Raw genomic sequence first — 21678 nt, 5'->3', positions numbered from 1 at the left:
AATACCAAAACATGAAGGAAGGAAATGGAAACTACTTACAAATATTACTCCTGATATCAAAGAAGATGTCCCTGTAAGTGCCACATAGAATTTGGGTGTCAATGAATTTAAAAATACTGTCACTGTTGAAAGAAAAAAATCAAAATATTAACAAATTGCAAATCCAAAGTACTTAACTTACAAATATGCAAGAATTTTTGAACGGAAAATAAAGAAATTATACAGACACTTCCTGATGTATGAGGGGGTTACTTCCTAATAAACTCATTAAGTCAATAATGCATTCAATATATCTAACCTTCTCAACATAGCTTAGCATTACAATCACCCCAGTCTCTCACTGCTTACCCTCCTGATCTGTGAGTGATTAGGAGGTGCTACAGTATAGCATCACAAGAGTGCATGTTGCTAGCTCGGGGGGGGGGGGGGGGGGGGTCAACATTCACAATCTGAAGTTCAGTTTCTACTGAATGTGTTTCACTTTCATCCTATTGTTAAGTCAAAGAATTGTTAAGTCAAGCTATACTGAATAAGGAATCATTTACTTTAATATCTGGTAAGCAATTTGTCTGAGAAAGTTGTAACTTTTGGGGTCAGCACTGTAGCATGGCAGGTTAAGCTGCTGCTTCCAATGAGGGCACCTATAAGCCAGTGCAGGTTCAAATCCTGGCTGCTCCTCTTCCAATCCAGTTCCATGCCAATCACCTGGGAAGGTAGTGGATGATGGATGGCTCACATATTTGGGTCTCTGCTACTCACATCAGAGATGTGGATGGAGTTCAAACTCCTGGTTTTGGCCACTGTGGCCATCTGGGGAGTGAACAAGAGGATGGCTCTCCCACCCCATGTCACTCTTCCAAATAAATCACCTTAAAAAATGAGTTATTCATTTAACAAATGAGTTATTCATTTAAGAAGTCAGAGCTACAGAGAGAGAGAGAGAGAGAGAGAGAGAATCTCCCATCCACTGGTTCACTTTCCAGATGACTGCACTAACAGCGCTGGGACAGGCTAAAGCCAGGAGCTTCTTCTGGATCTCCTATATGGGTGGCAAATGCCCAGGTATTTGGGGCCATCATCTGCTGCTTTTTCAGGTCATTAGCAGGGAGCTGGATTGAATGTAGAACAGCTGGGACACCAACCAGCATCCATATGGGATGCAGGTGTTACAGCCAGTGGCTTTACCAGCTGTCACAGTGCTTGCCCCAAAAGTTGTAACCTTTAAAAAGCTACTTTAACATTGCATAGTGTCTTAAAAATGCATTCACATATGAAAAGGTAGGGTTTTATAAGCAGCCAATCAAGATAACATAATTTGGCTTGCTTTTGAGAATAAAACTCCATGACTTTTCAGTCACAATTTGGATAAGAACTTTGCAAACCTATAAGGATAAGAAGCTAAACAAACCTCCAGCCACTCCCTAATTATTCTGGAGAAACACAAATTAGACGGAAGGAAACCACGTCTGCATTTGGTAACTCAGCTGCAGAGGCAGAGCAACAAAGTGAAAGCTGATTAACTGAAATCCTACATCAGATTTTTCACTTCAAATAATTGTCTCACAAATACTGTGAGTTTAAAAAAAAAAAGAGAGAAACCTTATAATAGTCAACTACTCTCATCTAAATGGGTATCTAGTTAACAAGTAGAAAAACAGTGAACTCAGTTAATAATATTTTACTGAGCATACAAATATCATGAAGCACCTGTTACAGGTGCCAAATTAGCTTCTCAGTCTAGTGTTAGTTATTTCTGAATTTACATTTGTACCTATTTTCTAAAAAAAAGAAACATATTTCCAAAGATTATCTCAGTCTTTCGTGTCACCTCATGGAATAGAAAAGGGAGTATTTGTCTTCTCTTGCTACAGAAAAATAAAACCATGATTTTGACTGTCAAAGCCATCACAAATCGGAAATAACTTCGTCTTGTTCTGAGGTTGCTGCTGAGAGCAAGTGAAATACTGTCACGACAGCGTAAAAGGCCTTAGGCCTTATCTACTTCGTCCTGTCTGTAGCTGAAAGAATAGTATTTCAGAATCCCCGGGGGATCACGGTCTCCCATAGGCCTTTGTATCTTCAACACAGGCTACATAGCAAGCTCCACAAATATTGGGATAAAAAAAAAAAAAAAAAAAAAAAAAAAAAAAAAGAATGAACAACCCCACCGCTATTCCTCTCTCTCTTCCCTTCTCCCTCCTGCAGTGTTCATCACTCAAGATTAAAGTCTAAAAAACCAAAAATATCGCGAAAAGTCTAAGAGCTTTTAAGGCAACAGAACGGTCGACTACGATCTCGGCATCTTTGACAGAGCTGCTCATCTTCGCCGTCTAGGGTGGGGTCTCAGGGCTGGGCGGCGGGAGATTCAAAGGAACGACTTTCAGGGGACCCTACCAACGGCGAGGGGGTATAGAAATTCCACCTCCGAGTTTGAGAACGCGCTCTTGGTCCCAGCACCTGAAGCTTACGGTCGGCCGGCGGCTTTCTCCGCAGGTGAAGGAGGACCCAAGAGGGCGGATCTGAAAAGCTCTAGGGAGGAGCCGCCAGCGGCAGCTCGGGTTTGACAATCAGCTGCCCGGCTGCGGCCCGAGAGAGAAGTGCCCCTCGGTCGCGCATCGCCAACACCTTCTCCGAAGCCCTCCGCGGCTACCGAGCGTCTCCACCCTTAGCCCTCGCCCCGGGCACTTCTCCTGGCGTCCCCGCGCTCCCCCGGGAGATCCGAGTCTCTCACCCGCTGCCAAGTTCTCACACAGCCTCAGCGGGACCCTCAGAGCGTAAAGCAGCCCCAACCCCGCCACGAACCACAGCGAGGCCCCAGTCCCCGCCAGCCCAGCCCGCAGCCGCTCCTTCCAGCCCAGCGGCGGGCTCAGGCCGGGAGCGGGAGCAGGAGCAGTCGCCGCCGCAGCCCCGGCTTCACACGAGCCGTAACCGTCCGCCATCTTGCCGCTTCCGCGGGCGCCCGGAGCTGGGAGGGGAGAAGGGCAGGAAACCGGGAGTCGGGAATCCTGGGATAGTGGCGGACCTGAAGTTAGCCTCCGCGAAGCTGGGAATCCTGGGGGAACGGGGACCGAGAAGATCTGGAAGGTGGCGGACCTTCTGGGGACAGGGAAGGGGCGTCTGGCAGCACGTATTCTGGGAGGAAATGGACTAGGATGTGACCCTGAAGTGTTTTTGCTTCCAAACGACACGAGAGTCACCTTTCACCCCATTCCCGGCGTCGTTTCAAGGGCCGAGCAGCTCTTAACGCTTTGGACTCGGCTGCCATGGAGATCACTAATACCAGGAAAACCTCTAGGAGTAGCGATCGCTCTCTGGTCGGATGGAGCCCAGGCGTTAAGGACAGGCGAAACTCTCTGCCAGCATCCAATAGATGAACAGGGAAACGAACGTAACTCAGTGAGAAAGATATTAGACTAAAAAAATCCCTGATGGCAAAGCCGACTTCCTGCGGCGCGGGCGCTAGGGTCGGGCCCCGCCGCGCGTAACTGACATGGCGCCCTGTCGGTCGGGGTTTCCGGGCGGGTCCTTCCGACGGCCCCTGCGGTGATTCCATCACTCGGCTTTCTTCCCGGCCTGCCTCGCGCCCGCGGCCGGGCTGGGCCAGAGCAGCCCAAGATGGCCGACTTCGAGGATCGGGTGTCGGATGAGGAGAAGGTAAGGGGTCCGCCTCTCTCTCATCTCCTGCCCCGACAGGGTACAGGGGCCCGACTCGGCTGCGGTGGCGAGCCCGGCAGTGTCCTCAGCAAAAAGAAAGTTCGTGGGCCGCGGTGGCATGCGCTCTCCGCGGTCGGGACGCTTCCCTCTGCCTCACGGTGGCCCCAGTTCCCCATTACTCAACTCTCTTTTCCTCCAGGGTCTGAGGCACAGTCCAGTGGCCTTCCTTCCACAGGAGACTTTTTCCTTACTGTGTCGTGACTGTGGGCTCTCTTCGGTCATTAGGAGAGAGGCCGGCGGTGATGTCGCGACGTACGGAGCAGCAGTTATTTGGCCGCCTTTAGCTGTTGGGGCTCGGCCCATCCCCCCCATTTTTAAGTATGATTGGGGCTAGTTTAGGGCGAGTCACTTCCTGGTCAGGGTGGCCTCTTAACTTCCCTTTTGCTCCTCCTTCCTCAGGAAGTGATCTCTGCTGTCCCGAGTCCTTAGAGAGGAGAGGTCTCCTAGTGTTGACCGCCTCACTTACACATCCACTTCTTTTCTCACGTACTGTCGACTGAACGGATTCGCTCTAATACCTGTGTAAGCCTCAGGACATTTGCTGCAGAATTTGAACACCGCTCTCTTTCCCGCAGACACTCCCTTGATTGTTTTGTAGGGTACCTACCGTCTCTGCGCCCACCCCATCCATCATCCCTTGCATCTTCCATCCTAACGATTATTTGGAAAAAAGTTTTTGCTTTCTTGTTAACCAATCAAGAATAGCTAATGGCTTTTTGTGTGTGTGTTTTTTTTTTTTAATTCCAGAATTGTTTTGTATACCGCATAAGCATTTTAATAAATTTAAGTCTCGGCAAAGCATCCTGACTGATCGGATGCTTCACTGTGACGGCTTAGATTACAGTTGGATGTGTCAGCATCAATTTGTCTACTTCTTTAAAAGTGTCTTAAATAGCATCATGTTCTACGTTTAGTGGAATAACTTTTTTTTTTTTTAACGACAACTGTACATCTTTCTTAACACTGTGCCAGGATTTTCAGTAGATACATCATTTGAAAGCCTGTGGAAACTAGAATGGCTTAACTATAGGATAAAGAATTAGGTCTTGTTTCCCGAAGTGGCCTTTACTGAAGATGCACCCTTGAGTGTTCTGTAAATTTGAATGCTTTATTTATTTATTTATTTTTTAAAGATTAGGGTAGAGGAGGGGACTGTGTGTGTGTGATCCAGGAATCCTCTGTACAGGGTAATTTGACATGTCCTATCTATAAACGCAGTGCCATTTTGAAATGTTGAAGAATGTGCTCAGCACAAGCCACTGAACAACACTTTAGAGTTTGGTTGTCTTGTTTAGAAACTTCTCGGCCTTTTGGCTAAGATCAAGTGTAAATGAATAAAACAGGGGGAAAGCCTTATATATGAACTTATGCTGAGAAGAAAACTATTGTTTTAAGGCAAATAGCTATAATTCAGATAAAATTAATTATAGTGAAAATCCTGGGATAAAAATTTGTTAACCCAGCTGATCATGGTCCACTTATTTTAAGTAAAAATTTTATTACAACAAATTTTTATGAAGAATTTAGACATTAAACTGTTGAAGGTTATTGTGCCCAAATGATAAGCATTTGCCAGTGCCAGTGCTGTTGATTTTTTGGTCTTTATAACTAGGTTAGAATGCCTTTTAAATTAAAGTTGGGGAAATACATATGTATTTCAAAGTACAAATTAGATGTCTGAGCATTGTCAGTATCTTTATAGCATTAGTTTTGATTTTGTAGCAGCAGCTTTGGGATTGTTTCTTCTTATCTCCTGGTAAATGGTTTAATAATGACATATCAAGCAAATCATAGTTGGTAAGGTAAGTCTACCCCAAAATGTTAATGAATTTCATATTTGGTAAAGACTTTTAACCAACCACATTGTCTTTATTAGTGTGAGTGACTAACTGTAGCTGATATGATAAAAATCTCGCAAATTCCATTTGATTTGAAGTTGAGATTTTGTTAAATTTTTTAATCCCAGCAATTAAAACTATACATTCGTTAAAAAAGATTTTTATTTATTATTTGAGAGGCAGAGTTACAGACAGAGAGAGACAGAGAGAAAGGTCTTCCATCTGCTGTTTCACTCCCCAAATAGCCACAAGAGCTGGAGCCGGGTGGATCCAGAGCCAGGAACTTATTCTGGGTCTCCCATGAGAGTGCAGGGGCCCAAGCACTTGAGCCATCTTCTGCTGCTTTCCCAGGCCATAAACAGAAAGCTGGATCAGGAGTGGAGCATCTGGGACTTGAACCAGTGCCCATATGGGATGCTGGCACCACAGGTGGAGGCTTACTTAGCTCACTACTCCACAGTACCATCCCTAAGACTATCCATTTTTATATGTTGTGACTCTGTGTGTAAAATCAGAGGGCCTGGATTCTAAGATTATCTCAATTCCCCCTCACCTTTATACCCATCCTGTGCCCTCTTCCTCTAGTTTTCTGATTTATTTTAAATGAATTCAAGAATTGAGAAGGTATTTTTTCCAAAAGGAATTGTTGATATGACTGTCTTGGCATTCATAACAATACCTAAACCTTAGTGAGATATTTTTTCCTGTAACACTTTCACAACAAACTCATTTTAAAAATCAAGATATTTTGAGCCTTAGTTTATATTCTGAACTTTCCATTGAAGGAAATCTAAAGTTTCCTTTTTTCTCTCTTTGTAAGACTGGAAATGCATTTGATCTGAGTTTAAGGAGTGAATGTCATTATGCCAAACGTATTTTAACATTGCTTTTTATCTTTATTACTTTTTTTTTCTGAGAGCAGTAAACCTTGAGGTGAATTTGGTGATAATGGTTTCTGATTCTCTTGCAAGTATTTCTATAAAAACTAGTAAAATCATCAATTCTCTTGACTAACTGCTGAAGTTTTTATCACTTTATAAGGAGGAAGTTGGTTTTTTTTTTTTTTACTTCTGCATTGTTACCTGAAATGGTCATGATGAGCCATCTAAATAAAACAGGAAGTTGAAAGTGTAATAACATCGGAAATAAATGCTTGTAGTCATACCCTTGAGTTTGCAGTTTCTAAGAATCTAAGAACCTGCACTAATCTAGTTACTTAGACTCTTCAGTTACTTTGTTCTAGATTCTTTTTTTTTTTAATATTTATTTATTTGAATGGCAGGGTTACACAGGCAGAGAGAGAGAGAGAGAGGTCTTCCATCCACTGGTTCATTCCCTAAATGGTTGCAATGGCCAGAGCTGGACCGATCTGAAGCTAGGAGACAGGAACTTCTTCTGGGTCTTCCACTTGGGTGCAGCAGCCAGAGGACTTGGGCCATCTTCTGCTGCTCTCCCAGGCCATAGCAAAGAGCTGGATCAGAAGTGGAGCAGCTGGGCCTGGAACCAACGCCCATATGGGTTGCCAGCCCTGCAACACCACAGCACTTGTTCCCTAAATTCTTAACAAGATCAAAATACCATAGTTAACAAGTTTGAAATATGAGATGATTGGATCCTTTGCATTGTCTGTTCCCTTTATTTCATTATTCAGCATTTTAAAAACATAAATGGAAGAGAATTTTAGAGCTGCAGAAAAAGGGTGATTAACTATTTTTCCCTTCAGCCCAGTTAGTAGATTATTTATATACAATTTCAAAAATACCATAACTGAGAAATGGCTCTGTGTGCTTTCTATTTAGTCAGTGGTAGTGTTCTTAAGCCATTTTTTGAGAAACAAGTTTGTCAAAATTATTTAATATAGATGTAGGAAATGTTATAAATAACTCTTATAGGCAGAAATATGAGGGCTCATGTGTGATATTCTTGTAGGATAAAGGAAATCTCAAAGTGTATTTCCCTTGACTGTTTTCTAACAATTTGTTGATTAGCATTAATATTGTGATTCTTTATCATTATTTGTTTTCACTTAGCTTTGCTGAGTAATGTTAACTAAGCAAACTCAGACCTATCTTTTGTTAAGAATATAAGATTATTGGGATGGGTGTTGTGGCACAGGGAGGTAAGCTGCCAGTTGGGACCCCCACGTCCCATATCTTGAGTGCCAGTTGGAGTCAACAGCTCTTCCCTTCCCATCCAGCTTCCTGCTTATGCATCCTGGGAGACAGCACATGATGACTCAAACTGCTTGGGCCTCTGCTACCCATGTGGGAGAGCCAGATTTAGTTCTGGGCTCCTGATTTAAACATGCCCTGGCCCTGGTTACTGTGGGCATTTGAGAGTGAACCTGTGGTTGGAACATCAATCTCTCCCTTTGACTTCCAGGCAGATAAAAATGAAGACATATTTTTAAGAATATAGGCTTATTATAATTTCTTCAAGAACATTTAGCTATTTTATTAAAACCAGTCTTAATGCTAAACAAAGTAGTATAATTTGTCAGAAAATTCAGACCTCCAGGTTTTCTTATTCTGAAGCAATGCTTTTTTTTTTTTTTTGACAGGCAGAGTGGACAGTGAGAGAGAGACAGAGAGAGAAAGGTCTTCCTTTTGCCGTTGGTTCACCCTCCAATGGCCGCCGCTGCAGCCGGCGCACCGCGCTGATCCTGGCAGGAGCCAGGAGCCAGGTGCTTTTCCTGGTCTCCCATGGGGTGCAGGGCCCAAGCACCTGGGCCATCCTCCACTGCACTCCCTGGCCATAGCAGAGGGCTGGCCTGGAAGAGGGGCGACCGGGACAGAATCCGGCGCCCCAACCGGGACTAGAACCCGGTGTGCCGGGGCCGCAAGGTGGAGGATTAGCCTATTGAGCCACGGCGCCGGCTTAAGCAATGCTTTTTTTAACTACACTGTTTTTTCCATGTAATCATGAATGAAGAATAATATGAAGATATCCACTTAATTAATTATAAATGAAATATTGTGATATAATGGAAAAGAATGATTCTGAGTGTTAGATTTAGGCTCTCCCTTCTGTAGTTGTAGTCCTGGGTGATTTTGGAAAAATCACTCTTAAGTGGGCTTCAGTTTCCTTCTAAAATAGGGAGGAAGGGGGAATTGTATCAGACCAACACAACAAAGTTTAATGAACTTTTCAAATTATTGAAAAAAAATTTTTAAGATTTATTTATTTTTATTTGAAAGTCAGAGTTACACAGAGGGAGAAGCAGATAGAGAGAGGTCTTCCATCTGCTGGTTCACTCCCCAGTTGCTCGCAATGGCTGGAGCTGCGCTGATCCAAAACCAGGAACCAGGAGCTGCTTCTGGGTCTCCCACGCAGGTGCAGGAGCCCAAGGACTTGGGCCATCTTCTGCTGCTTTCCCAGGTCATAGCAGAGAGCTGGATTGGAAGTGGAGTAGCCAGGACTCAAACTGTCACCCATATGGGATTCTGGCACTGCAGGCGGAGCCTTTACCTGCTACGCCATAGCACTGGCCCTAAAAATTCTGTTTTAAAAATTGAAACCTTGAGTTATTGTGGCAAGGTGGTAATTCCTTTGCCTCTGATGCTGACATCCCATATGGGCTGCTGGTTTGTGTCACAGCTGCTGCACTTCCAATCCAGCTCTCTGCTAATGGCCTGAGAAAGCAGTGGAAGATGGCCCACCCCCTTGGGAGACCCTGATGAAGCTCCTGGCCCCTGGATTTTGACTTTGGCCTTGCCCAGCCCTTGCCATTGCAACCATTTGGGGAGTGAATCAGTAATTAGAAGCTCTCCCTCTCCCTGTCTATCCCCCTATCTGTGTAACTCTGACTTTCAAATAAATAAATCTTTTTAAAAAATAAAAATGGAAACATTAAAATATTCCAGGAAGCTCTTAAATTGTCTGCTTTCTTCTATTTTTCCTGATTATAAAACTGTGGGTTCTTGGTAACTAAAACCATGTCTTTTTAATCTGGTGCCTGCCATAGCCCCAGGACACCATGTAGGCACAGCCTATTGGTGTGGAGGAGATCACAGCTTCATTCATTCTGTCATTTCCCTAGCACACAGTCCTTCATTATGAAAGGCATCCTCTCCTCTGAGCATTTCCGATGAGCTCTAGGTGTTTCTAGTGTTCAGTGTTCTGGTGTTCTAGGTATTTCTCTCTCCCTTTTCTTTTTCTTTTTCTTTTTTTGTTCTAGGTATTTCTATGTGTGCGTGCTCTGACTGCCTCTTTGTGCATTCATTTATCTGAGCATCCATTGCCATCTCTGGGACTCTGCCATTCCTCTTGGGAGCAGGTTCTTAACAGACCTCATAAAGTTGCAAAGCTTTATGATTACCAACATTAGTTTAAATCTTGCAAAGCTCCTGACAAAAGTATTTTGTTCAGCTGCTGTTAAGTTTTCTCCTTTAAACCGTAGAAAAACATACCATATTGTACCAGATATCATTTGTTCTCTTCTGTCTCTAGTACACAAACTTAACTCATCTTTTTGCTAATTTTTTCTCAACTCTTTTTTCCCTCATGTATCAGCATGTGAAAATAAAAGCAACAGATGGGAGGAATTAGTCATGATACCTAAGACAAATGACTGCTTACGCATTTGAATTAGACAATAAATTCAATATTCATTTACTATGACTTTCCCATCTCTGTCAGAACCTCCCACCAACGTAGGCATTTCTGCTCGTCCCACCATTCTCTTAGTTGTAGAGACTCAGAACATTGGCATTATCTTTCTTACCCTTAACCTTAAGTCCTGTGATTTCTTTCTTCGTAGCATTAGATTCTGTTCCTCCATTCCTATTCATTTTAGATGTATGGGAACTGTAATCACTGCTTGAAATCAGAGTGGTAGAAAAGGGCATGAATAAAAAGTCCAGTCCCATCCCTTTTCTCCAGCCATCCAATTCCTCTGAGGCAGCCAGTATTTTCAAATCCTTTTGTATTTTTTCTCTTATGCATGTAGAAACAAACTTTTCACTTAGCGATATCTCTAACCTGTCCACATTCCTGCTCACATAGTCTTCATTCACAATCTTTGTTTATGCTTGAATGATTTTTTAACTGCATTCTTAATTGTTCTGCCTTCAGACTCTACATTTCTAGCTGGTTTACCACAAATTCTTCACAGCTATGTTACTAAATCTTGAGCAGTATGCTACAACTATACATGCATATTTAAGACAGCATCTGTGAGATGAAATATTCAGTTGAGTGGATCAAAGGATGTGGTGTTGGTCATGGTATACCATGAAGATGCCATTATACTATACTGCACCAAACAAAGTGAGTTTATTGGACCATGAGAAAACTTTGCCTTGTGATTTCTTTGTTTTGCATTCTAGTAACATTTAAGTGCCAAACATTATGTTTTAATATGTATTCATGTCAAAACACTTGTCCAGAATAATTATCTTCATTTCTCCATTTTATAATTGAGTGAACTGAAGCACATTTGAGGTTAAAAAAAAAATGAATTGCCTACATGTCCAGGAATAGTAATTAATAGAACTGATACAGTACTGGCAGTCTGTTTCCAGAGCCTGTGCTCTTACCCATTTAAAAAGTTTTTTTTATTTTTCTTGCGAAGGCAGAGAGTCAGAGACAGAGCAAGCTCCCAACTGCTGCTTTACTCTCCAAAGGCCCAGAATGGCTATAGTAGGGCCAGGCCACACCTGGGAGCTGGGAACTCAATCTGTGTCTCCTGTGTGGGTGGCAGGGCTCCAAGTAGTTGAGCTACCACCTGCTGCTTTCTAGGACGCACATTAGCAGAAAGCTGGAATCGGGAGCTGAGCCAAAACTCCAACTCTGGCATTCCTATATGGGATTGAGTGTGTCTTAACCTATAAGCCAAATACTGCTTTCTCTTAGCCATTTTGATTCCTTTTGGTGGGTAGCAGATAATTGTTAAGAGGGTGAGCAATTCTAGTGATTGACACAGCCCTGAACAGCAGTCAAGTTAATGGTAAAATCCCCATGACAAGGACAAGGGGACTAGCTCGCTCCTTTCTTAAGAGCTTTATAGTATGACAGTGCATTGGCCATTTTTGCCTACAGTGGACTCTGGTATATTACTATCCAAAGCAGATTTCTGGGTCTATCCTAGATCTATTGGATGAAAACATTGTGGGACTCCTGGTCAGGAATTTATTTTAAATAAGCTTCCCAGTAATTCCTGTGCAGTTCTGGAACCATTATCTTATGAAATTGCTGAGGTTCAAATCTTCATTCTCTGCCTGTTAAGTTCAAAAGCTTGATTCACTGGGATACCAAACCCAAATCTCTGTCAGGGACAAACCCATATTGGCCAGGCTGATGAAATTAATGTGTAAAAGTGGAATGGTGGGGGCTGGTGCTGTGGCTCAATGGGTTAAAGTCATGGGATGCAGCACTGGTATCCCATACAGGTGCTGGCTCGAGTCTTCCCTGCTCCACTTCTGATCCTGCTTCCTGCTAAAGCACCTGGAAAACAACAAAGAAGATGACTCAAGTGCTTGGGCCCCTGTACCCATATGGGAGACCCGGAAGAAGCTTCTGGCTTGGGCCTGGCCCAGCCCTGGCTGTTGCAGCCATTTGAGGAGCAGATGTAAGGTTCTATCTCCTCTCTCTCCCTCTCTCCCTCTCTCCCTCTCTCCCTCTCTCCCTCTCTCCCTCTCTCCCTCTCTTCCTCTCTTCCTCTCTCCCTCGCCCCCTCGCCCTCTCCCTCCTTCTCTTTCTAACTCTGCCTTTCAAATAAATAAATAAATCTGTTTATAAAAGTGAAGTACAACTAATTTAATAAATCTAAAATAGACTAGTTTAAAAAAAAAAATTTGAGCTTGGAATTAGAGTCAAGCAAATTAACTATCTGGCCTAAAATTTTAATGACAGTTTCCTTCATAATAGTTGTACATGTGTAAACACCCAACACTAAGACCAAGTCAGGTTTCTATGTAACAGTAGTGGACGTTCTTTCATTAGATGGGTTAATATGTTGTCCCATTACTAGCAGGGAGTTTTACAGGGCTGAAATTTTTTTTTTTTTTGAAGATTTATTTATTTATTTGAAAGGCAGAGAGAGAGAGAGAGAGAGAGAGAGAGAGGCCTTCCATCCGCTGGTTTACGCCCCAGATGGCCACAACGGCCAGAGCTGCGCTGATCAGGAGCCAGGAGCTTTTCCTGGGTCTCCCATGTTGGTGCAGAGGCTCAACGGCTTGGGCCATCCTCTACTGCTTGCCCAGGCCACAGCAGAGAGCCAGATCAGAAGTGGAACAGCTGGGACTTGAACTGGTGCCCATATGAGATGCCAGCACTGCAGGTGACGGCTTTACCTGCTACGCCACAGCACTGGCCCCTCACCTAGTTTATTACAAAGCCTCTTGGTGTTCCTTCTGCTGTTGCCCCCATCCCTAACCCCAGCAGACCATCTTTAGGGAAGTACCTAGAGTGCTATGGTTAAAATGTGGCTTGTGACTTGTCACTCCTCTGCTCAAAACCCTCTTCTGGTCTCCCATCTTCCTCAGAATACAAATGATTTGCTCTGTGAAGTCCCTACGTGCTCTGGGATTTACCTCTTTGCTATTTATTTTTCTGACTACATTCATCTACCTTTTTAGTCCTTTGTCCTCTTTCCAGCCAGACATTCCCACGTTGGGGTCTTCGTATTTGCTCTTTTCTCTGGAGTTCTCTTCCTTCTGTATCCCTCACTTCCTTCATATATTTAATCAGAAGTTATCTCCACATTGACGCCTTCTCTGGTTACTCCATCGAAGTCTCAGCCCTAACATTTAGTATCCTTTTCTTTGCCTTACTCTTTAGTCCTTAGCATGTATCACTAGCTTGCATACCATTTATTTCATTATATATTGTCTGTCTGCCCACAGGAACCATGAGGACACTGTACTAGTGAATCACCTTTGCCTAAAGTGTAGGTGGCTGATATTTGTGGGATGAATTTCATTTTGATAGTACCTTTCCTGATTTTATAGTTAACTCTTTGAGGGCAGTTTGATTTTCAGGGTTTGTGATGCCTGAGTATGCTCGTATTTCTGTATTACTGAAAGATTTTTTTTACTTCAACATGTCTCTGTTACCTACAGGATAAAACTAGACTTGATACTAGTTAGCTTAAATACTGCCATCTGACTCATCTTTTTTAAATCTCCAAATAAATCCTTAATGCCTACAAACAGATCCTCCTTACAAAAAGCTTTTCTCCTCATTTTTTAATTTTTTTTATTTTTTTTTACTGTTGCCTCACTTGTAATGCCTTCACCAGAAGATTCTGGCAACGCTTTGCAGTGCCGTGCTTAGATCCTAGTTCCTCTTCCTTGTAGCTGTCTTTCAGCAATCCAACCCATATCCATCTCTTTCCTCTTAAGTTTTGTACCATATGGTCTTGGTACTACTGATTTGGCAATTTTGTTGCTTTGAATTATAATTATTGTGAAATGGTTGAAAAATCCTTACTAATGACTGTTATTTGTATAAATTGTTTTGCTAACAGTGGCATAGTATAGAAAACCAAGGTGTTTACCGTAGGCTTCTCTGATGTTTGTATTCAACATGATAATTTTCATTTTATATTAGCTCAAGGTGTGTTTGATAAACTTTCCAGCATGTTAGAATCACCTGAGGAAGTTTTTAAATATTCTGATTCCCAAGTTCCCAAATTACATCAGAATCTACAAATGGAACCCATGCATCAGTCTGCTTAAATCTCCCAGATAACTCTAATCTGTAGCTAGTGTTCAGAACAACCACTGGTTTAAGGCAAAAGGCAATTTGTTGGCTGTGTTTGTGATTTTCCTTTAGTCTTTATTTTAGTGGCCTACTTCAGTGCCTTGGAACAAATGAATTATTGTGTGTATTTTTTTTAAGATATATTTATTTGAGAGGCAAAGTGATAGAGCAAGAAGAGTGTAGGGAGAGGAAAATGAGGGAGGGATTGAGTGAGAGCACTTCCAAATGCTGGTTCACTCCCCAAATGGCTGCAACAATCAAGGCTTGTCCAGGCGGAAGTTAGGAGCCCAGAACCCCATCTAGGTCTCCCACATGGGTGACGGGGACCCAAGTGTTTTGTTTTTGTTTTTTAAGATTTATTTATTTGGAGTTAGAGTTACACAGAGAGAGAAGGAGAGGCAGAGAGAGAGAGGTCTTCCATCTGCTGGTTCACTCCCCAGTTGGCCTCAACGGCCAGAGCTGCGCCAATCCAAAGCCAGGAGCCAGGAGCTTCTTCCCAGTCTCCCACATGGATCAGAGGCCCAAGGACTTGGACAATCTTCTGCTTTCCCAGGCCATAGCAGAGCTGGATTGGAAGTGGAGCAGCTGGGACTTGAACTGGTACCCATTTGCGATGCAGGCACTGCAGGCTGTGCCTTTACCTACTACGCCACAGCGCTAGCCCCAGGGATCCAAGTTCTTGGGCCATCTTTGGCTGTTTTCCCAGGCACATTAGCTAGATGGCAAGTGGAAAAGCCAAGACTTGAACCAGGCACTCTAATGTGGGATACAAGGTCCAAAGTTGTATCTTAACCACAATGCCAAAAGTCTGCCTCAATATCTGAACTTTAAAAAAAAAAAAAAACTTTGAAATTTGATAACACCTAGATGTTTGCTTAATGAAAATAATTATTTTCTATGCCTTGGTCCATCTCCTACCTCACTAGATTCTTAAAAGCAGTTCTAAATGTGAGTAGGTATTATGCTCACAAATGAAGAAACTAAGCAATTAAGTAATAAAGCTAGCATGTGAAATCAGGACTGACTGCCAGTGATTTCGAAGTAAAATTTTGAAGGAAAGGTAAAAAGGTAAGATTTTTTTAAAATTACAGTGCCACAATGTGCCAGAGATACACCAGATATTAAAGGCAAAGTCTGTGTTTCCCACTTTTTTTTTTTTTTTTTCAGGCAGAGTGGACAGTGAGAGAGAGAGAGAGAGAAAGGTCTTCCTTTGCCGTTGGTTCACCCTCCAATGGCCGCCACGGCTGGCACGCTGCGGCCGGCGCACCGCGCTGATCCAAAGCCAGGAGCCAGGTGCTTCTCCTGGTCTCCCATGCGGGTGCAGGGCCCAAGGACTTGGGCCATCCTCCACTGCACTCCCGGGCCACAGCAGAGAGCTGGCCTGGAAGAGGGGCAACCGGGACAGAATCTGGCGTCCTGACTGGGACTAGAACCCGGTGTGCCGGCGCTGCAAGATGGAGGATTAGCCTAGTGAGCCGCGGTGCCGGCTGATTCTGTTTCCATCCAGCATGGTTTCCCTCACTGCCAACTCTACCCTTTTGAACTTGACATAAGCATCTCTTACTCTCCACATCTAAATATCAAAGTGTATGATGTGGACTTTTCCCTAATTTTTTTGTTTTTAAGATTTATTTATTTATTTGAAAGTCAGAGTTATACAGAGAGAGAAGGAGAAGCAGAGAGAGAGAGGTCGGTCTTCCATCCTCTGGTTCACTCCCCAGATGACCTCAAGGGCTAGAGCAGCACTGATCTGAAGCCAGGAGCCAGATGCTTCTTCCGGGCCTCCCACGTGGGTGCAGGGGCCCAAGAACTTGGACCATCTTCTGCTTTCCCAGGCCACAGCAAAGAGCTGGATTGGAAGTGGAGCAGCCAGGTCTCAAACTGGTGCCCATATGGGATGCCAGCGCTTCAGGCCAGGGCATTAACCCGCTGCGCCATAGCACCGGCCCTCTCCCCCTTTTTTTAAGATTTATTTTATTTATTCGAAAAGCTGACTTAGAGGCAGAGACTGAGAGAGAGATCTTCTATCCACTGGTTCTCTCACCAAGCGGCCTCTGACCAGGGCTGGGCCATACCAAAACCGAGCGAAGAGTTTCTTCCACATCTCTCACATAGGTACAGGGGCCCAGGGACTTGGGCCATCTTTTGCTGCTTTCCCAGGCACATTAGCAGGGAGCTGGATCAGAAGTGGAGGAGCTGGGACTCAAACTGGCACCTATAGGGGATGCCAACATTGTAGGTGACAGCTTTACCTGCCCTCGCCACTTTGCCGGCCCTTCCCTAATTTCTTAACCTAGTTGTGACTGTTTCTAAAACAATGCTCATTTTATCTGGTGGTAGGTATTTTAATACATTTAAGCTCCTAGGCAACAAGTTGCTTATGTGATCTTTACAGTCATTTTCATCTCTTTTTCTGACTCACTGGAATATTCTATCTCAGACTTTTCTACTTCCTGGTTCTTGTTCTGGACATTTGGGCGTATCTGCTAATTGAACCATATAAGGTCCTTTCCCTCCTTTTGGTGTGTGAGTGTGTGAGAGAGAGAGATCAGTGCTGTTTTTCATTTAAGATAAGAATTAAAAAAAAAACAAAGACTTTTTTTTTAATCTTCACTGAGATTGAGCCAACACTTTTTAAAGTTTTTTGTTCTATTTAACAGTTGATGACTTATGGTTCACCACTTATTTTGAACTGATGAGTGAACATTTAAGATGAGTACTTCAAGGGGCCAGCGATGTGGTGCAGTGGGTTAAAGCCCCAGCCTGCTGCACCCACATCTCATATGGATGCTGGTTCACATCCTGGCTGCTCCTCTTCCAATCCAGCTCTCTGCTATGGCCTGGGAAAGCAGTGGAAGATGGCCCAAGTCCTTGGGCCCCTGCACCCACCTAGGTGACCCTGAAGAGGCTGGCTCCTGGCTTCGGATCAGCTCAGTTCTGGCCGTTGTGGTCATTTGGGAAGTGAACCAGCGGAATGGAAGACCTCTCTCTCGCTGGTTCTACCTCTCTCTGTAACTCTTTCAAAAAAATAATAATAATTCTTAAAAAAAAAATTACTTCAGGGCCAGTGCTGTGGCATAGGAGGTAAAGCCACCGCCTGCAGTGCTGGCATTATATGGGCTCTGGTTCAAGTCCTGGCTGCTCCACATTCTGATCCAGCTCTTTTCTATGGCCTGCGAAAACAGTAGATGGCCCAAGTCCTTGGGCCCCTGCACCTGCGTGGGAGACGAAGAAGCTCCTGGCTCCTGCTTTGAATCAGCCCATTTGGGGAGTGAACCAGCGAATGCAAGATTCTCTCTCTCTCTCTTTCTCTCTCTGTATCTGTCTTTGCCTCTATCTTTCAAATAAAATAAATCTTTAAAAAAAAAAAAAGCTGAGTACTACAAGATCTTTTACCAGAATTCTGCATATCTTATATTAGGAGAGTCCAGGGTGAGAACTAAGGAATGATTTCCGGCCGGCGCCGCGGCTCACTAGGCTAATCCTCCGCCTTGCGGCGCCGGCACACCGGGTTCTAGTCCCGGTCGGGGCGCCGGATTCTGTCCCGGTTGCCCCTCTTCCAGGCCAGCTCTCTGCTGTGGCCCGGGAGTGCAGTGGAGGATGGTCCAAGTGCTTGGGCCCTGCACCCCATGGGAGACCAGGATAAGTACCTGGCTCCTGCCATCAGATCAGCGCGGTGTGCCGGCTGCGGAGGCCATTGGAGGGTGAACCAACGGCAAAAAGAAGACCTTTCTCTCTGTCTCTCTCTCACTGTCCACTCTGCCTGTCAAAAAAAAGGGGGGGGGGTTGATTTCCTCCTAACTTGATGCATAGAGAAGTTATAAATTAAAAGAGAAGACTGAGAGAGATAATTAGAAAATAGAAACTGATGCTTGTTTAATTCTTGTTTATTATAAATTTTATGCTTAAGTATTGCTCTAGTTAAAACAGTTGCCTACCTTCTGTAATTGGCTGACAAAACTTAACACTAGTTGCTAATAGACAAAACAATTTCTAAGAATTACCTGTTCACTCTGCCTGTCAAAAAAAATTTTAAATAAATAAATAAATAAATAAAATTACTAAAAATGGCTAAAGTGGTTTTTCAAAGAGTAAATGAGGCTGACGCCGTGGCTCACTAGGCTAATCCTCTGCTGCGGCGCCGGCACACCGGGTTCTAGTCCCGGTCGGGGCGCCGGATTCTTTCCCGGTTGCCCCTCTTCCAGTCCAGCTCTCGCTGTGGCCCGGGAGGGCAGTGGAGGATGGCCCAAGTCCTTGGGCCCTGCACCTGCATGGGAGACCAGGAGGAAGCACCTGGCTCCTGGCTTCGGAGCGGCCCTTTGGGGGGTGAGCCAATGGAAAGAAGACCTTAGCCTCTCTGTCTCTCTCACTGTCTAACTCTGCCTGTCAAAAAAAAAAAAAAAGTAAATGAAGCAAATTATTTGGAGCTGCCACAATCTATTTTTTATTATGTTGATCCCAACCTAAGACATATATTGGGGCTAGCCTTATGACACACTGAGTTGAGCCTCTACTTTCGACTGAATGCTGGTTAGCCCTGACCATTCCACTTCTTATCTAGCTTCCTGCTAATTTGCCCATGAAGATAGCAAAGGATGGCTCAAGGATGAGGGCCTGTACCATCCATGTGAGAAACATGTTTCTCTTCCTCTGTCTCTGTCTCTGTCTCTCCCTCTGTCATTCTACCTTTCAGATAAATAAGTAAATAAATGTTTAAATCTTTTTTTATGAAAAGACTTACCTATATGCTTTTTCAACTTTAGATCTTGCTGATAATGATAAATCATACTAAACTATGTGCATCTGAAATTGTATTTCCAAGTATGTTCTGAGTCTTTATAGTGTCACCAGGTCTAAACTGGAAACATATTTAGCTTATTTGGAATTAAAAAAAAAAAAAGATAACAATAAGTTTGATTTAGTGAACCCAGTGTTTCATTTTGACCTAGAGACCAGTAAGATACATTTTTTTCTGGATTGCAGTACCAAATTAAATTCTGACTAGCTTCTGAGAATCCTCAACTAGCAGGGATTTTGTTTATTTACTTGATAGAGACTGAAACTGGAATTCTTGACCTAGTTTGATACTGTAATATATGCATGTCAACAGCTTGGAATTTACACCTACTAAATTTATTGCCCCAGACAGTTTATTGTTGATAATTAAGGCCTTAGAACTAGATGGGAAACAAAAAAGAACCTGCAACTCTGCCTTTCAAATAAATCTTAGAAAAGAAAAGAATAAGGTATATCTCTTTCAGGAAAAGAAACGCAACTGTTTGTGCTTGAATAACTCTACAATGGAGTAGGATAAAAATAGGTTAAATAAATATTTAGAGAGGCACAACTTGCTACTGTTGTCCTTTCTTAAAGTATATAGCCTACATGAAAAGATTGAAAAAAGCTTGGAAAGATGTAATACTTCAGAAAAACTTTTGGTCAGGAAAAAATTGCTATTGTATATAGTTATTATTAATTTTTAATGGTGATGGAGAATATAGGGTGACTAGGACATAAAGAATATCTGGAGGGGGCTGGGGCTGTGGCACAGCGGGTTAACACCCTGGCCTGTAGCGCCGGCATCCCATATGGGCACTGGTTCTAATCCCGGCTGCTTCTCTTCCGAGCCAGCTCTCTGCTGTGGCCTGGGAAACCAGTAGAAGATGGTCCAAGTCCTTGGGCCCCTGCACCCGCGTGGGAGACCCAGAGGAAGCTCCTGGCTCCTGGCTTTGGATCGGCACAGCTCCGGCCATTGAGGCCATCTTGGGGAGTGAACCAGCCGATGGAAGAACTCTCTCTGTGTCTCTACTTCTCTCTGTAACTCTGACTTTCAAATAAATAAATAAATCTTTAAGAAAAAAAAAAGAATATCTGGATAAGAGGAATTTACTTTTCAGTATTTAAAGGGATTGCTCAGTTTAGCTAGTTTTAAAATTTATTTCTTTTTTAAATTTTTTTATTTAAGATTTCTATTTATTTGAGAGGTAGAGTTACAGACAGTGAGAGACAGAGAAATAGGTCTTCCTTCCGTTGGTTCACTCCCCAAATGGCTGCAACGTCTTGAACTGCACCGATCCGGAGCCAGGAGCTTCTTCCTGGTCTCCCATGCAGGTGCAGGGGCCCAAGCACCTGGGCCATCTTCTACTGCTTTCCCAGGCCATAGCAGAGAGCTGGATTGGAAGAGGAGCAGCCAGGACTAGAACTGGCTCCTATATGGGATACAGGCGCCGCAAGCAGAGGATTAACCTACTGCGCCACTGTGCTGTCCCCAATTTGTTTATTTTGGTTCTGGAAACATAGAAAGAGAAGACAGATTAATAGAGCTCTCATATGGTAATTCACTCTCCCAAATGCCCAAAATGTCTAGGACTGGGCCAGTCCCGGTCCCCTACATGGGTGACAGGAACACAAGCACTTCAACCATCACTGCTGCCTTCCAGGGTGTGCATTAGTGGGAAGCTGGAACTGGAAGCCAGACACATGCAGCATCTAAACTGCCAGGCCAAGTCCCACTCCTTGATTTAATAATTTTTAATATTTTATTTTCACTTTATTTGAAAGGCAGAGAGAGGCAGACAAACAGATCTTCAATCCATTGGTTCACATCCCAAATGCTTGCAACATCCCAAACCAGGGCATTCTGAAGCCTGGAACTCAGTCCAGGAATGGCAGGGATCTGTGTACCTAAGCCATCACGTGCTGCCTCACAGGGTAGACATTTACAGGGATCTGGAATCAGAGTGGAGCAGGGATTGAAACTGGGCTCTTATATGAGATACAGGTATCCCAGGCAGAGTCCTAATACCAAATACTCATCCCTCTCTCTTTCTCTCTCTCTTTTTTTAAGAGACACAGAAAGAAAGAAAGCACACGTGCATACTTTACTCCCAAAATGCCCACAATGGCCAGGAGTAGGCCAGGCCAAAGCTGGGAGCTAGAAACTCATTCTAAGTCTCTGCAGGGACCCGAATACTTGGCCAATCATCTGCTGCCTTACAAAGTGCACATTAGCAGGAACCTGGAACTGGAGGCTTAGCAGAGATGCTGTCATCTCAAGTGGCTGCCTAATGCTTAACTCTTAAGTGCTTCTTCTCTCTCCCAAATTCTTAAGGAGATACTCCACTTTAGGGGACAGGTTATGATTCAAAGACATTTTAAGAGATGGAAATTAAAAACCCATTAGCCAATTCAGGAGCCTTAATCTTTCATTTTTGTCATAGTATCTCATAATACTTAAAGAAAACTTCCTTTGTGTCATTTTATTCAAAAGGGATTTTGTAAACATTTATTAATCATTTGCTATGTGCCATTTAATTTGCTAGACCTTGTATTGTATAGAAAAGGAAAGCAAGCCAGTTTACTTCCCAAAAACAGGAATCTTTGGGGACAGAATAGTGTCTAAACTAATAATGGATGCCAGTTG

The 21678-nt window shown here is 43.5% G+C and overlaps 2 protein-coding genes across 28 annotated transcripts in view; one reads left to right on the top strand and one right to left on the bottom strand.

The window, feature by feature from the left end:
• Positions 1-4056, bottom strand: part of ST7L (suppression of tumorigenicity 7 like) — a 174105-nt gene extending 170049 nt beyond the window's left edge. For 18 of the 23 annotated variants that reach the window (XR_016210746.1, XR_016210748.1, XR_016210749.1 and 15 more), the window contains exons 1-2: positions 2732-3016; positions 40-122 (exon numbers count right to left, since the gene is read on the bottom strand). Coding sequence is in view for 16 of the 23 variants with exons in the window: in XM_051857376.3 (XP_051713336.3) it covers positions 40-122; positions 2732-2939 (291 nt within the window). In the remaining 7 variants the exon portion in view is untranslated. The other 5 variants (XM_070077862.2, XM_089300135.1, XM_089300140.1 and 2 more) reach the window with 4 other exon arrangements.
• The window catches only part of CAPZA1 (capping actin protein of muscle Z-line subunit alpha 1), a 51131-nt gene continuing 33055 nt past the window's right edge, over positions 3603-21678 (top strand). For all 5 annotated transcript variants that reach the window (XR_016210750.1, XM_089300143.1, XM_070077873.2 and 2 more), the window contains exon 1: positions 3603-3654. Coding sequence is in view for 2 of the 5 variants with exons in the window: in XM_070077873.2 (XP_069933974.1) it covers positions 3616-3654 (39 nt within the window). In the remaining 3 variants the exon portion in view is untranslated. The remainder of the gene's footprint in view (positions 3655-21678) is intronic.

This window comes from Oryctolagus cuniculus, chromosome 7, assembly GCF_051225735.1.
Source record: "Oryctolagus cuniculus isolate XC-2025 breed Fujian yellow rabbit chromosome 7, ASM5122573v1, whole genome shotgun sequence".
Classification (NCBI taxonomy): Eukaryota; Metazoa; Chordata; class Mammalia; order Lagomorpha; family Leporidae; genus Oryctolagus; species Oryctolagus cuniculus.
Note: the sequence above shows the minus strand (reverse complement) of the source record. Positions and strands in the feature narration are given on the sequence as shown.